The sequence below is a fragment of the Dipodomys ordii genome, unplaced genomic scaffold (genome assembly GCF_000151885.1).
Source record: "Dipodomys ordii isolate 6190 unplaced genomic scaffold, Dord_2.0 Scaffold195, whole genome shotgun sequence".
NCBI lineage: Eukaryota > Metazoa > Chordata > Mammalia > Rodentia > Heteromyidae > Dipodomys > Dipodomys ordii.
The window spans coordinates 282,831-298,426 of NW_012267411.1; the positions used below are offsets into that span (position 1 = coordinate 282,831).

The 15,596-nt window shown below is 41.0% G+C and overlaps 1 protein-coding gene across 1 annotated transcript in view; it reads left to right on the forward strand.

The window, feature by feature from the left end:
* Positions 1 to 15,596, forward strand: part of Slc26a3 (solute carrier family 26 (anion exchanger), member 3) — a 29,930-nt gene that overhangs the window by 10,381 nt on the left and 3,953 nt on the right. The window contains exons 8-17 of the mRNA XM_013034730.1: positions 1,993 to 2,140; positions 2,254 to 2,367; positions 2,471 to 2,548; positions 5,082 to 5,177; positions 6,729 to 6,835; positions 7,974 to 8,043; positions 8,396 to 8,488; positions 9,759 to 9,854; positions 10,618 to 10,851; positions 12,777 to 12,831. Coding sequence (XP_012890184.1) covers positions 1,993 to 2,140; positions 2,254 to 2,367; positions 2,471 to 2,548; positions 5,082 to 5,177; positions 6,729 to 6,835; positions 7,974 to 8,043; positions 8,396 to 8,488; positions 9,759 to 9,854; positions 10,618 to 10,851; positions 12,777 to 12,831 — 1,091 coding nt within the window. The remainder of the gene's footprint in view (positions 1 to 1,992; positions 2,141 to 2,253; positions 2,368 to 2,470; positions 2,549 to 5,081; positions 5,178 to 6,728; positions 6,836 to 7,973; positions 8,044 to 8,395; positions 8,489 to 9,758; positions 9,855 to 10,617; positions 10,852 to 12,776; positions 12,832 to 15,596) is intronic.

The following is a 15,596-nucleotide window of genomic DNA, read 5'->3' on the forward strand; positions in this document are numbered from 1 at the left end:
ACTAAATATAAATAAGGACCCAGAGGAAGTGCCACTTGAGATAGAAAAGGAAACATGGAGGATACACTTAGATTACATGGACACCCTACAGTAACAGTGAGCAGATACTTCAAAGTTCACGGGGTCAAACAGTCACACATTATTTTATTTGACCCTCATATAAACTGTAAGAAAAACAGAACAGGTGTTATTAGCCTCCTTTACAAATGAGGAAACTGAGGCTTACGGTAATGAGAAGCAGAAGCAGAAAATGAAGTCTCCATCAGACCATTCTGTGGTGTTCAGAAGTCAAAAGTAAAGACTAATAGTAGGGTACTAGCTATTTTGCTGTAAAATACCAACACTAACTGTATCGCTGAAAGATGTGTTTAAAAAAACAAAACAATATTTTTAGCTAACTTGCCAATTTATGGTGTCAGCAGAATGTAGAAGCATAGTATTTCTTCAAAACTAGAGCTTAAAGGAGGCTCACACCTGTAATCCTAGCTACTCAGGAAGCTGAGCTCTGAGGATCCTGGTTCAAAGCCAGCCTTGGAAGAAAAGTTGAAGAGACTTTTATCTCTAATTACCAGCAAAATGCCCAATTGAAAACGTAGCTCAAGTTGAGTATGAGCTGTGAGTGAAGAAGCCAAGTGGACGTGCAAGGCCAGTTTAAGGGCCAGTACCAGCACAGAAAAAAATAATACAAAACTAGAGCTGAAAATTCATGATCAAAGCTGTGTATAACACATAGAAGAGCAATGTAGTAAAAGTGGGCTATATACAGTTGGCCTACTTTGAACAAACATCAGGTCTGATGCAGATGTTTATAGGAGCTGAACATTTTAGTAAATTAAGTTGAGTTTGAGACAGACAATATATTTTTTGCAGGTCCTGGGGATTGAACTCAGGGCCTGGACACTGTCCCTGAGCCTCTCTGGGCTGAAGGCTAAGCTCTCTACCATTTGAGCCATAGTGCCACTTCCTGCTTTTTCTAAGTGGTTCATTGTAGATAAGAGTCTCATGGACTTTTCTGCCCAGGCTGGCTTTGAACCAGGATCCTCAGATCTCAGCCTCCCGAGTAGGCAGGATTAAAGGCATGAGCTCTTGGCACCTGGCTAGATGGACAACTTTTATAATGAAACTTGGAAATATATTTAACTACTCTCACTTTGTGAAAGCCCTGAAGTGTTTATCTGTTGTCAAGTTCAAGTTCCTCTACCACTCGATTATTTTAAATGAAAGCCACTCTCCATGGGGCTATGGCTGACTCCAGCAGATCTGTGAAGTACAGGGTAAAGTCCAAGGCCTACCTGTTTGGTGGGGCTTTTCCTTGAAAGGTTATATTATCAATAGAGAGAAGGCTTTATTTTACTTTCCTTATCTAAGAATTGTGTTTGCACAAAGAGTCTCCATCTACAGATAACTATAATGTCTTTGTGGGTGATACTCTGCAATGGACTCAACAGAAAACATGAAGGTATAAGGCTATAATTGTACAATCATAATGTTGGTGAACCCACATGGTAAATCCAGTGTATCATTATCATTGGACTGGATTTAAAATCTTTTATGACATCTAGGTAGCATAGATTTTCCCCCATTTAAAAAAGCCAATTCCAAAGTTTTCAATAGAGACAAAGTTCTCTTTTTTTTGGGATCCGGTCGTGGGGCCTGAACTCTAGACCTGGGCGCTGTCCCTCAGCTCTTCAGCTCAAGGCTAGCGCTCTACCACTTGAACCACAGCGCCACTTCTGGCTTTTTTCTTTTTGCTTATGTGGTGCTAAGGAAACGAACCCAGGGCCTCAGGCATGCAAGGCAAGCGCTTTACCACTGAGCCACCTTCCCAACCCTAGGGACTAAGTTCTTATAAGTCAAACTCCAAGGTAAGACACAGCTCCGAGTTGTGTCACATAGTTGTGTCTCTCACTAGGACATTCATTGACTTGCCCAGTAAAAAGGATTTTACACACAAGTTTGATAACATTTGGATTTGCTAAATTTCACTTTCAGATTTCATCCCCCTATTACACCTGATGTACAGGTTTTCCAAGACACCATAGGAGACTGCTTCGGCATTGCTATTGTGGCCTTTGCAGTAGCCTTCTCAGTAGCCAGTGTGTATTCCCTCAAGTACGATTATCCGATTGATGGCAATCAGGTAAGAATACAACCTATGCTGAATCTACAGGCAATTTGAATATCTTGTGCATATCATATTCTTCTATATGAAAATGCGGATGCTTGTAAGAACATTTTTTGTTTTCCTGTCAGGAGTTAATAGCTTTGGGAATGAATAATATATTCGCTGGATCATTCCAAGGATTTGCAGGGAGTACAGCCCTCTCCAGATCAGGAGTTCAGGAAAGTACTGGAGGAAAAACACAGGTATTTTGGTGTCTTTACTAGCCCCATCACCCTAGCATTGATAACTAGCAAATCCAAGTGAGGTCAAGCGCAGATTGTCATGAGCATTGTTTGGTCTTCCCAGGTCGCTGGGATTGTCTCCGGTGTCATCGTGTTGATTGTCATTGTAGCCATTGGATTTCTTCTACAACCACTACAAAAGGTAGCCCTCCTCTCTTCTGCATTACATCTGTCTCCTTGGGGTGAGAAATCAAGGACCCTGGCTTTCTAATTTTGAGAGCCTAAACAAACAAGGGAAAATGAAGTAATGATGAAATCTCAGGTACTCTCTTTACTCAATATTCTATGGGCCAAAAATATTGCCGTTTTCTTGGCAGTGTTGTATGAATGTGAGGAATGCAGATGGTCCAACTACCTTATCTACTCTGGGTTCTGCATGTCCGTGGCTCGGAATATAATTAATGCTTAAATAGGAGGGTGCTCTGGCTTTGCAGCTTCAACCTGGAATGACTGAAGTAAGATTTTTCTTCAAGGTCAAGGTAATCAGGCTCTCTATCTAATACAGAGAGTGGTGCTACCAGCCACAGATTTGTTAGGAATACTCCTCCCAGCCACTCCTAGAGGTCTGGTTTGACTCCAAAACCAACACTATCAGCCTACAGGATGGGAGCAAACAGGAGGACACAGGCCTGTCCTCCTGACCCTCGGACTTCTCTGTCTGTAACTGTGAGGGTCTAATTTAATACATTATAAGTTGCTGTGCATCCAAATCATATATATATATATATATATATATATATATATTGCAGATCCTGGAAAACATTGAATCTTCAAGAAACCTGATGATGATAAATATAAGAACACTGTTCCCTGTGCTACAAGTCTTACTGAATTCTCTGTATTTTTAAACTGGTATTCATTTATATACCATTTTCTTTTTAAAGTTACTAAAGACTATATTTCTCCCAAAGTGATTTTTAGTCTGTTGAGGAATCGAATTAGCTGCTTACATAATAAATTATGGGAGTTACTTGTGAAGTTAGGAACCAGTGGCTCATGCCTAGAATCCAAGCTACTCAGAAGACTGAGATCTAAAGATCACAGTTTGAAGCCAGGGAAGTCTATGAGACTCTTATTTCCAATTAATCACCAAAAAGCTGCCAAGCCAAGCTATAGTTCAACATGCTAGTCTTGAGGGGAAAAAAAAGCTCAGAGACAGCACACAATCTCTGAGTTCAAACACCAAGACCAGCACGCACACATACACACACACAGAGTTACTTGTGAAGATTCAAAATACCCATGTTAGCTAAACATTGTTCAAGGTATGGAAATATAAGGTATGTTTGGTTTTCTTTATACAGTGTGCTTTCATAATGTGAAAGTAGTAGCTGTACAAATGTCTTGCTTGGATTGGTTCAAAGGGCAGGTGGAGGAGATTCCTTCCATTGTGTTAGAATTCAAACAAGGATTTGTATGCTACTTACCTCAACCATGAGAAGTCCCACAAGCTCAATTACGGCATTCTAGCATGTAAGAACTGGAAGCCGGATAGGTGTGGCAGTTGGGTTTATAATCTAGACCCCTCAATGAAGTCACCATTCAAAGGTGTCAACATTGCGACTTCTTCAGGGGCCCTGTTTAAGGTGTTAGTACTGGCTTGGAGAATATTAATTCATCAGTTCATCTATCCATTCTTGGAATACTACTATTACTTCATTTTTCTGTGCCACTCTTGGGGCTTGAACTCAAGGCCTTAGCTTTTTTGCTCAACATTGGCTCTCTGCCACCTGGGCCATACGTTCACTTCCGTCTTTTTGCTGGCTAATTGGAGAGAAGAGTCTCACAAACTCTTCTGCTCATGCTGGCTTCAAACTGGGACCCTCAGCCTCCCGAGTAGGATTACAAGTACCCAGCTTTATTCTTAGAATAATTTTTTTTTGTCAGTCATGGGACTTGAACTCTGGGCCTGGGGGCTGTTCCTGAGTTCTTCAGCTCAAGGCTAGCACTCTACCACTCGAGCCACAGCACCACTTCCTGTTTTCAGGTAGTTAATTTGAGATAAGAATCTCACTGATTCCTGCCTGAGCTGGCTTTGAACCCTGATCCTCAGATCTCAGCTTCCTGAGTAGCTAGGACTTTACAGGCATGAGCCACCAGCACCCAGTTTAGAATACTTCTTAAGCACCTTCTGTAGGCATTCATCATTATCTCTGCTGCATCTGGAGATACAGCAGTGAAAAAGGACAAATAGGATTTGTGCTCTCCCACAGAGTACACTTACAATTGGGATGCTCATCAACAAAGGCTAGAATTCTTATTCCAGGGCATTGTACTCTGAAAGCTTTATTTTCTTTCTAATTTTTTACAAAGGGCAAACCTTATCTCCTCAAATTTAATGAGCATAGACTGGCTCTGCTTAGGAAGAATTCACTCCAGAACTTACATGCCAAAGGATATAAGATCTGCCTCTCTCTACACCAAGTTACAGACTCTTAAATATCATCAAATCACCCATAGCATAATCACAGGAACAGTTCAGCCCTTGTTGCTGTTGCTGGGGGACAGGTCAGAGTCCCAGATCTGTGTGTCTTGCCTGGCACACAGGAAAAGGGCGTATCCTTTGATATACTCTGAGGCCTACTAAAGGCCTGCTTATCTGTAGCCTTCACCTTTGCTTCTATATGGTTTATTTGATTAACGTAGAGTACACCTGGTATTTATGTCTTTCACAGTCTGTCCTGGCCGCTTTAGCACTTGGAAACTTAAAGGGAATGCTGATGCAGTTTGCTGAAATAGGCAGATTATGGCGAAAAGATAAATATGATTGTGTAAGTAGACCCAAAGTATGTGAAAAAGACAGAAATCCGGATGGTAGTTTAATGCTGATGTCAAATACACTTTTATCTTGTAAGCTATGGGAACTTTTGTTTCTATGTATCTATTTGAAATTACTTTCGTTCATTTTAGTTACTGTCCTTAAATTGCACACTCTAGTGATCATTCTTTGGGATATTTTGTGTGTGTATGCCTGGGCTAGAGCTTGCACTCAGGCCTTGGGCGCTGTCCCTCAGCTTTCTCATTCAAGAATGACATTCTTCTTGAGCTGCAGCTCCACTTCTGGCTTTTTGGTGGTTAGAGTGAGAGTCTCGTGGACTTTTCTCTCAGGATTGGCTTTGAATCACTATTTTCAGATTTCAGCCTTCTAAGTAGCTAGAATTACAGGGTGAGCCACTGGTGCCTGGTTCTCTGAGATTTTTAGGATAGGCCTCAGCTGCACATGCTGACCCAGGTCTGTAATTCCAGGACTTGTGAGGCTGACACCAGAGGATCTTAAGTTAGAAGCTAGTCTGGGCGACATAGTGAGACCTTGTTGCAAGATAGATAGATAGATAGATAGATAGATAGATAGATAGATAGATAGATAGATAGATAGATAGATAGATAGATAGATAATGGACAGGCTTCTATAAATAGAAAATGCTTCTCAAAATACTCATGTAAGACTTCCTTAGATCTGTTTTAACAATTCTTTCAGTTATCCTTCAAACCTCAGAATCTCTCAATATAAGGGTTTATATTGCTTCTCTTCACTATGTAGTATATAAGTTATAAAGATGCTGTGAAGAAGTTAAATTCTGAACATTTATTCCTTCAGGAAATACTCCTTTTGGACTATTGTAAAGGCCAATTCTTATGTCTTCCAATGAGAAGCAGAGTCCATAATCTAATCAGGGTCAAAGTCTGGATGTAAAAGTCCTTGTCGACATACCCTATGGTACTTAGAGAGCATAAAGTAATAAGCTACACTTGGATAACTTTAGTTCCTGATAGATCACTTTGGGAGGTTTTAACCCTCTTTTTGCATGCTAAAATTTTCATAGAGTGGTAGACATTAATTAAATCCAACAGCCCAAGAGAATGATTAGGCTCTTACTTACTTAGTTTGCTGGATTTTGATGGGGAAGGAGATTTTTATCTTTTCTTATTTTTGTTTTTGCAGAGCTGGGGATAGAACCCAGGGCCTTTGTGCATCCTAAATGTAAATGCGACATCCTAGTTTGCTGGTTTTAATGAATGGGATAGCTCTGGAATTTTTGCTAGGACAGACAGATAGGCTCCACCCATTTCCATAAGTTGTTCAGGGATTGGGTTTGAAATGTACACATTCTCTGTGGATCCTTTTGGATGTGTTTGTGTTTCAGTGACCCAGAACTTGAGCCCATAGAAATGACCTCTTGAGACAGGTGTATTCCTGGCCCAGGATTAACAAACAAACAAACAACAACAAAAAACTTCTAACCTCTGTTTTTAGACCTAGAAATCCACACTTTCCCATGGTTCTGGGCCTAAGCCATTGTATTTTACACATGTTGTTACAGCTAATTTGGATCATGACCTTCATCTTTGCCATTGTTCTGGGACTTGGCTTAGGCCTGGCAGCAAGTGTGGCATTTCAGCTCCTGACCATCGTGTTCAGAACCCAATTGTGAGTGTTCGGTGTTCTGCATTCTAGCAGGCTTTAGCTTGTACAATCAGAAGATAAGCTAAAAAATTGTCACTGATCATAAGAAAAGTGGATTGGCATATCTTCAGGATTGGCCCTTATAGCATTCCTCAGATTGCTCTCCTCAGGGCCACGAAGGACAGTTGAACAGAACAGGCCAGCATCAGAGCACCCATCCAGGGAGAGCTGCTACTGTTCTGCTTCCTGCTTTGACACCAATGCAGAGAAAGTATATAAACCTCTGTGCCTGTAACCTACTTGTAAACCACAGGTACTTCTGTTTTAAGCAAGTTTAATGTCATTACGTTAGCCTTGTTAAAGAGGAAGATACATTTGCTGAGAAGACTGTAAGACCCTCTAAGAACAGGCAACTGCTATTTTTGTAGGTTGTTAGATTGTCTTCCCCCTTGGGAAGCTCAGAACTGGATCAGAGAACTTCTCAAAAGCCCTTCGGGTCCAACGTCCAGGTCCGAAATGCCACAAAAAAATTAAATTGATTCCTTAGTCCTTGCATCTTTAAATCTTTACCAGATAATACTACCACCATGTGGTCACTCGGCCTATGCTGGGTTATTATTACTGTGTGATTACAAGTAGCTAGATACACAGCTGCCTGGAAACTGAGTTCTAGAACAGAAGTTGTTATTGTTGTTAAAGTTATGCCTCAACTGGCACAATATACTGTGATTGAAATATCTTGGTATTGCTCTTGTACTCTCATGCATTTATATTTTTATTGGATTTTGTTATTGTGGGCCTATCACACGTAGAGATGAGCCCAACGGTCATAAGTCATTTTACCTCTCGAGATGCTTATCTATAATGTGGTCATTATACTGCCTCACTTTGATATTCAGACTCAATGTGCCCAAAGCTACAGAAGTGCTTTGTAAAAGGTGATGTTCCTGTTTAGGAGCTGTGGGATGTCACAAAGCTGAGCAAAACAGTGTGCCTGCCCTCTAGGCAGGTCTCTATGACATGACAATCTGCAACCCTTTATGTTTCAAAAAGTGAGACTGTGTTGATGTATGTGCTAGAAGGAAAGTCAATGTTAGCCCTGTAGGCCTAACAAATATGCATAAGTATTTACTTACTGTTTTTTGTGTTTCTTCCCCTACAGTCCAAAATGCAGCACTCTGGCTAACATTGGAAGGAGCAACATTTATAAGAATAAAAAAGATTATTCTGATGTAAGAAAGATTAATTTTTGTCTTTATTTTGTTAAAGGATATGTATATGAGCTGGGCACCCATGGCTCATGCCTGAAATCCTAGTTATTTAGGAGACTGAGATCTGAGGATGATGGTTCAAAACTAGCCTGGGAAGGAAAGTCCGTGAAACCCTTATCTCCAATGAAGAACCAGAAAACTGGATGTGGAGCTGTGGCTTGAAGTGGTAGAGTGCTAGACTTGAACAACAAGAGTTCAGGGACAGCGCCTAGGCACTGAGTTCCAGCTTCATGACCAGCCGGGGGGGGGGGAGGGGAAGGAAATGAATCTGAGTATAGCATGTATCACCTAATAGTTCTTCTCTATCTTGTAGATGTATGAGCCAGAAGGAGTGAAAATTTTCAGATGTCCATCTCCAATCTACTTTGCAAATATTGGTTTCTTTAAGCAGAAACTTACTGATGCTGTAAGGTTTGGGGTTATTTAACTTTTTACAAATTTACTAAATTTTAAACTCGTGGAATGAAATGTTGGGTTTTTCACAGAAGGCCATTGACTTCCCATCTGTTGAGGCTGGGGTATATCAGTGTTTAGATGTCTCATGTCCCAAAGCAAACTAAACTACCTTATAAATGATCTGTTAATATGTTGAAAAAGAAGCCTCTTGATAAATATAAAACATAAAATCCTTTTTTATAAAATTCTACTGTAAAATGGGGAAAAAATGCCATAAGATTTTAGGCTGCTTATTTTTCCCCAAAAGTATAATCTTTAGGCTGCTTATTTTTCTACAGATTTTCTTGAGCATCACTTTTAGAAATAACAGGGCATCAGTTAAATATTTGACTACATCTTGAAGAGATTCGAAATAGCAAGTTTAGGGTGTTTGTCTGTTGTTTTTAGTGTGACAGGGTCATATTATATAGCCCAGGTTGGCCTCAGGCTCATAATCCTCTTGCCTTCAGACTCCCAAGTGCTAGGATGATAGGCATGTGTCACCATGACTGGATAAATAAAATATTTTGAATCTCTTTTCTTACTACTCTGGAGCTAAGTGCTGCAGCAAAAAGAACAAACTTGGGTTGAAAGGGTGGAGTAAAGATTAGCCTAGCTGGGCACTGGTGGCTCATGCCTGTAATCCGAGCTATTCAAGAGGCCGAGATCTGGGGATCTCAGTTCAAAGCCAGTCCGGGCAGGAAAGTCTGAGAAACCCTTATCTCCAATAAACCACCAGAAAACCAGAAGTGGCAATGTAGCTCAAGTGGTAGAGCGCTAGCCTTGAGCTGAAGAGCTGAGGGACAGAGCCCAAAGATTAGCCCAATTTAATATCAAAATTACACACTCATATAAGAAAAAACTTCATAAAATATAATTATAATAACTCTAATAGAAGAAAAATTGTATTAGAAGCAATAGTAAATAGGTACCACCTATACTTGACAAGTAGAAAAATAAACAGGATAGAATCACCAAACACAAACAGAATCAAAAAAAGTTAAAATATATTCATGGATCATTTTTAGACAAATCCTGGGCTGTACAGAGGTTTTTGAATTTTGATTGTAGGATACAAGTTAAGCAAATCATAGACATGATATGTCATTCTTGTTAGTATTCTTTAAATGACTTATCAATTATATCACAAATATTCTTCGTATGTGTCCTAATCCCTCAACCCACCTCAGCGAGTTGTTTCAATTACGCCAATATACAATGTAACAGAGTAAATTTTTCAGGTTGGGTTTAGTCCACTTCGGATTCTACGCAAGCGCAACAAAGCTCTGAAGAAAATCCGAAAACTGCAGAAGCGAGGCTTACTGCAAGTGACACCTGTAAGTATCTTAATTACATCCTACACATTATGGCCAACAGCTCAGTAAGACATAGGATACAAGAGTTCAGGGTGTTCCATTCCTTTTTCTTTTTCTTTTTGCTGTCTGTAGTGGGGCTTGAAGTTGGGGCCTCGGCGCTGTCCCTGAGCTCTTTTGCTCAATGTTAGCACTCTACCACTTTGAACCACAGCTCTGGTGGTTAATTGGAGATAAAAGTCTCATAGACTGTCCTTCCCAGGCTCTCTTTGAACCATGGTCCTCAGATATCAGCCTCCTGAATAGCTGGAATTATAGGCAATAGCCACTGGCCTCTGGCTATTGCATCCCTTTAAACATGCTTCATGTGTCAATGTCATTTTTTAAAAGTGACATCTTGGAGAAACTCCTTAAAATTTTTATGGTCCTAATTAAGCATCCAAAACAAGTGGCTCTAATTCCACTCTTCAACCCACCTTTGAATCTTTCCTTCAAAAACTCCCTAGTGGGGCTGGGAAGGTAGCTCAGTGGTAGAGCGCTTGCCTTGCATGCATGAGGCCCTGGGTTCGATTCCTCAGCACCACATAAGCAGAAAAAGCTGCAAGTGGCACTGTGACTCAAGTGGTAGAGCGCTAGCCTAGAGCTGAAGAGGTGAGGGACAGCGCCCAGGCCCAGGGCTCAAGCCCCAGTACCAACAAAAACAAACAAACAAAAACTTCCTAGCTCCCCTTGACATCCACACATTTTTCATAGTCAGAACCATCATGCATGTTATCCTCTCCTGCAGAAGGGCTTCATATGCACTGCTGAAGGCTTAAAAGATTCTGATGAGGAGCTTGACAACAATCAGATAGAAGAACTGGACCAGCCAATCAATACTACAGACCTGCCCTTCGAGATAGACTGGAATGCTGATCTTCCACTCAATATTGTGGTCCCCAAAATCAGTCTTCACAGCCTCATTCTTGACTTCTCAGCAGTGTCATTTCTTGATGTTTCATCAATGCGGGGCCTCAAAACGGTAATATTTTGGGGAGTAGTAGTGGGGTTTGAACTCAAGACCTCTTGCTTGTTAATGTTAGGCTGGTGCTCCTACACCAAGCCACAACTCCAGCCTTTTCTGTTCTGATTATTATTGTTGTTGCTGTCAGTACTGGGTCTTGAACTCAGGAGCTGGGATCTGTCCCTGAGCTCTTTTACTCAAGGCTCTATCACTTTGAGCCACAGTACCACTTCTGGTTTTCTGGTGGTTAATTGGAGATAAGAGTCTCAGGACTTTCCTGCCCCAAACTGGCTCTGAACTGAGATCCTGAGATCTCAGCCTCCTGAGTGACTAGGCATGAGCCACTGGCGCCCCACTTGCTTATTATTTTTTAGATGAAGTCTCACTTAATCCACCAGCATGTGGCCTGGACCAAGGTCTGCCTCTAGGCTTTCCATCCTAGCTGAGATGACAGACATGTACCACCATGCCCAGCTTCTTCAGCTGAGATGAAGTCTGTGGACTTTTCTGCCCCAGCTGGCCTGGAACAATGATCCTCTTGATCTCAGCTCCCCATGTAACTAGGATGAGTGGTCCACACGCTATGCCCAGCTTTTATGTTTTCCTTAATGGTAACAATCATTAACTAAAAAAATGAAAGGATGTTCCTTTAGAGAGTACACACTAAATTTGAAGCACAATTTAATCTTTTTTCTTTCTTTCTTTCTTTTGGTCGGTAGTGGGGCCTGAACTCTTGGCCTGGGTGCTGTCCCTCAGCTCTTCAGCTCAAGACTAGTGCTCTACCAATTGCGCCACAACACCACTTGCAGTTTTTTCTGCTTATGTGGTGCTGAGGAATCGAACCCAGTGCCTCATGCATGAAAGGCAAGCGCTCTACCACTGAGCCACCTTCCCAGCCCCTCACCATCTAATTTTGCACAATTTAATTTTACATTATTCCATAAAGGGACAGAGGGGGGTGGCCAGTGATCTCTTTAGAAGTGTTTTCCATTATACTGCACAGTTTTATAGAACTCTACTTCTAAGGTTAGATAACTACATTCATTCTCCTATCAAATATGTACATAAAGTTTGGTGGTTTCAGTCCCTAAATTATCCTGAAATCAGATATTTGGGAAGGTTAGTCCCCCTTTAATTTCTTTCATCATCATGCATTATAAAGTGTCTTAAATTAGCTATATGAAAGAATAAATGTTTCCTATGGTTTAAAACAGGACTAACGCAAACAGGTGGTGATATGCTTTCTTTCCATAGGATTAGCATTTTTTAACCAAATTAGCTTCCAAAACAATACAGAAAAGAAAGTTTAAGAAATTTTATACTGCTCTGCTTTTCTTAGGGTTTCACTGAAATTTGCCTAAGTGAGCTATTAAGTATGGGGGGACTAGATACAAAACTAAAAAACGGAATCAAATTTAGTTCTTTTTCAACTTCTTTCAATTGTTCCATATGACAGAACTCTCAAGATAATTTATTTTAATAACATAAACTCTTTCTTAGTACTTTGATTTCTTAGTGCTGGATATATCAGCTACTGTGGGTAGGAAAAAAAATGGACATCTGGGACACAGTGTTTGTTTTGTTTTTCTTTGCTTCTATGTAAGTAGAAAACTCTAATCCCAGTCATTCTGATGGAATGTTGGGCGTTATATCAGATTTGATCTTCTGAGTTTAAGACAGAACATTCTCTGTAATTCTTCCTCAAGAATGATCCTTTTTAACTTTTTAACGAGAACTTTTTTTACTCCTCCCAACAGGCCTTATTTTTTTCTGCCATGCAGCCTTATTTTTAACTTCAGTATCTACTTATTCAATCATCTCTTTTCAAAATATAAAAAAGACCTGAAAGTAATGTATTAGCCATTAAAGTATAATTAAATTGTTTTCTTCATGTTTCTGACAAATGAACCTATTCTAAACAAGATCGATTTTCTTTTTAACAGATTTTACAAGAATTCATCAGGATCAAAGTAGACGTGTATATTGTTGGAACTGATGGTAAGTTCTTTATTAATTTTTTGAGACAGGGTCTTCCTATGTAGCCAAGGCTGGCTTTGAAGTCAAGATTCTCTAGCCTTTGTCTCCTGAGACCAAAATTATAGGTATGAGCTTCATATCCAGCTAAAAATCAGCAGGGCTTTTCCTTAGGATAGAACCTAGAGTGAGTGCAAGCTAGGCAAGTACAACCACTGAGCTACATCCTCAGCCCAGCATTTAAATTTTGTATTTTATGTTATGACAGTCACTTCAGGCTCTCTGCCAATGCTAAGACTAGGTAGCCTCACCAAAGAACAGATATTTTATATAATTGTCAAGAAGGAAATCTAATTTTCAGCTGCGCTAATAAAAATCCCTATGAAACAGCATCTCCCTGTTTTAGCTGTGCTCATATATACGTAAATGAATTTGAATGGGAATCTAATGGGCAGTAAAGGAGTAGATATGTTGCCTATTTCTTCCCTCTTAAACTTGTTGGAAAGCAGTTTGCTTTCCATCTGTCTTCCTCCCTTCACTCCCGTGCATTCCTCGGCTCACAGAAACTTGGTTTGGACTTCCTCTCACTGATGTGGCCACCCTTGCCAAAGTTATCTATTGGTGTCATCCAGTCCATCAAGATTAAAAGCCTCCTTCTCAGCCTCTCCTGCTGGAGCCTGCTGGACCATTTGGCCTCTTTCTTTAGAATTTGTCATTGAAACTCTCTCCTTCTTTAACTTGTGCAAGCTCACTCTTTAGGTTCTCTTTCTACCTCTCTAGTAGCTCCTCACTTTCTGGTACTGAACTTCTCTACCCCCCTCCCCTCAACACCTAGCAGTTGGTCTTCCCCAAGCTTCAGCCTTAAACCCTACAGATCTAATTCCATAGGGTTTTTTTCCCATCAATCTCCTCTATACTTAGAACTTCAAATATATCTACAGGTTAATGAATCCCCATACTAAACCTCCAGCCTAGACCCTTCAACCTTCTAGATCCCCCCCGGCACTCAGTCCACATATTCTCCCCCTCCTTAAACTGCTCCTCCCCTTCTCTATCAACCACCAGAACACAACTCACCAGTTGCCAAAGCAGAAATCCCAGAAGCATCTCTCCCTCTGTCCTTCTCTTAGCAGTCAATGAGCCATCAGAGCCAGAAATAGTTTCGTGTGTGTGTGTGTGTGTGTGTGTGTGTGTGTGTGTGTGTGTGTTGGAGGGGATCGTGGGCTTGAATTTAGTGCCTCCTTTTGCTCAAAGCTAGTACTCTACTACTTCCAGCCACAGTGCCACTTTGAGTCACAGAATTTCCTGCCAGGCTGGCTTTGAACTGCAATCCTCAGATCTCAGCCTCCTGAGTAGCTAGGCTTACAGGTGTGAGCCACCAGCACCTGGCCAGAAATAATTTCTTTAGCAGTCTTTTCTCCACTTAAACAGCCTTATTCCAGACCCTCCTCTTTCCTCACCTCAGCCCTCTGGCTGAGTAACCAGTGCACTTGTCCATCCCAGCATGCTGTCATTTTTCCAAGTAGAAAACTCCCGCAATAACTGAAAACTTCCTTCTTCCTCAAGCAGAGCAATGGATTTTCAGCCTGTGCATGTGCAGAATTCACACATATCACATCATTATATTCTGTGTTCCCACTAACCTATAATCTCCCCTACGATATTCTACCTTTTTATTCTTTCCTGTACTGAGGTTTGAACACAGAGCCTTCCTCTGGCTATGTTGGAGTTTTACCACTAAGTCATACTCCAGCCCTGTTCTTCACTGGTTATTTTTTAGGCTAGGATCTCATTTCACACTCAAGTCCACACCTGCACTTCATTCAATCAGCCTACTTTCGAGTTCCAGTAGTTGCTGGGGTTATAAGCACACACCATTACACCCAGCTTCCCTCTGTGGAGATGAGGTCTTGGGGACTTCTCTGCCCAAGGTGGACTGGAACTTCAATCCTCCCACATAGTACAGAGTGACAGGAGCACACTGCTATGCCCAGCTTTGGAATGATAAGAGAGTCTTTCCAGCTTTTCTGCCTGAGCTGTCCTTTAGTAGGGGTTCCTCCCAGTCTCAGTCTTCCAAGCTGCTAGGGTTACAGCTGCTGGCTTTGTTTTACCTTCTTTTTCACTGTCTCTTGCCTACTCCTTAGGACATAACTTGTAAGGGCCTATTCTGGTTGTGTACAGCAATGAATGATAACCCTTGTCCTCATGAAGTTTATAGTCTTAGGGAACTCTATGTAATGAGCAAAAGCATAATGCAGGATTAAGAGACACAGAGAAACAGAGTTGGTGCTGTTTTTGGCTGGTTGATATAAGAGCATCCTGTACTGTGTCATTTGGGTGGAGATTGAAATGAATTGTGGAAGAGCATTTTGGGAGAGGTGATGACTGGTAAAGAAGTCCTCAAAGAGGCAAAAATTGGTATCTTCAATCTCTCCTTCTCTCCTGGCTCTTATCCCTAAAATCTATAGTTTCTAGAGTTGCTATCATTATATACATTCTCTTAATCCTAGTTACTTCTTAATTTGTCAGTTTTATGACTTTCCTATAATCCCAGATCTTTTTGAAACTGTCTGTGCCTGGCAGCCCACTCAGTCTGTCATCATAATTGTTGTCATCATAATTTACCTTCTTAGCCATTTCCTGGCTGCAGTCACCAGTCTGTGTGAACAGGCTCGCGTTTCTGTCCTTTGTTTCTTCTCTTCCTCCTTTCTTCAAGTCTTCAGCACTATAAAATGGTATCTATTGGGTCAACTTTTCTCATATACCCCTCCCCCCCCCCCCGCAAAGGA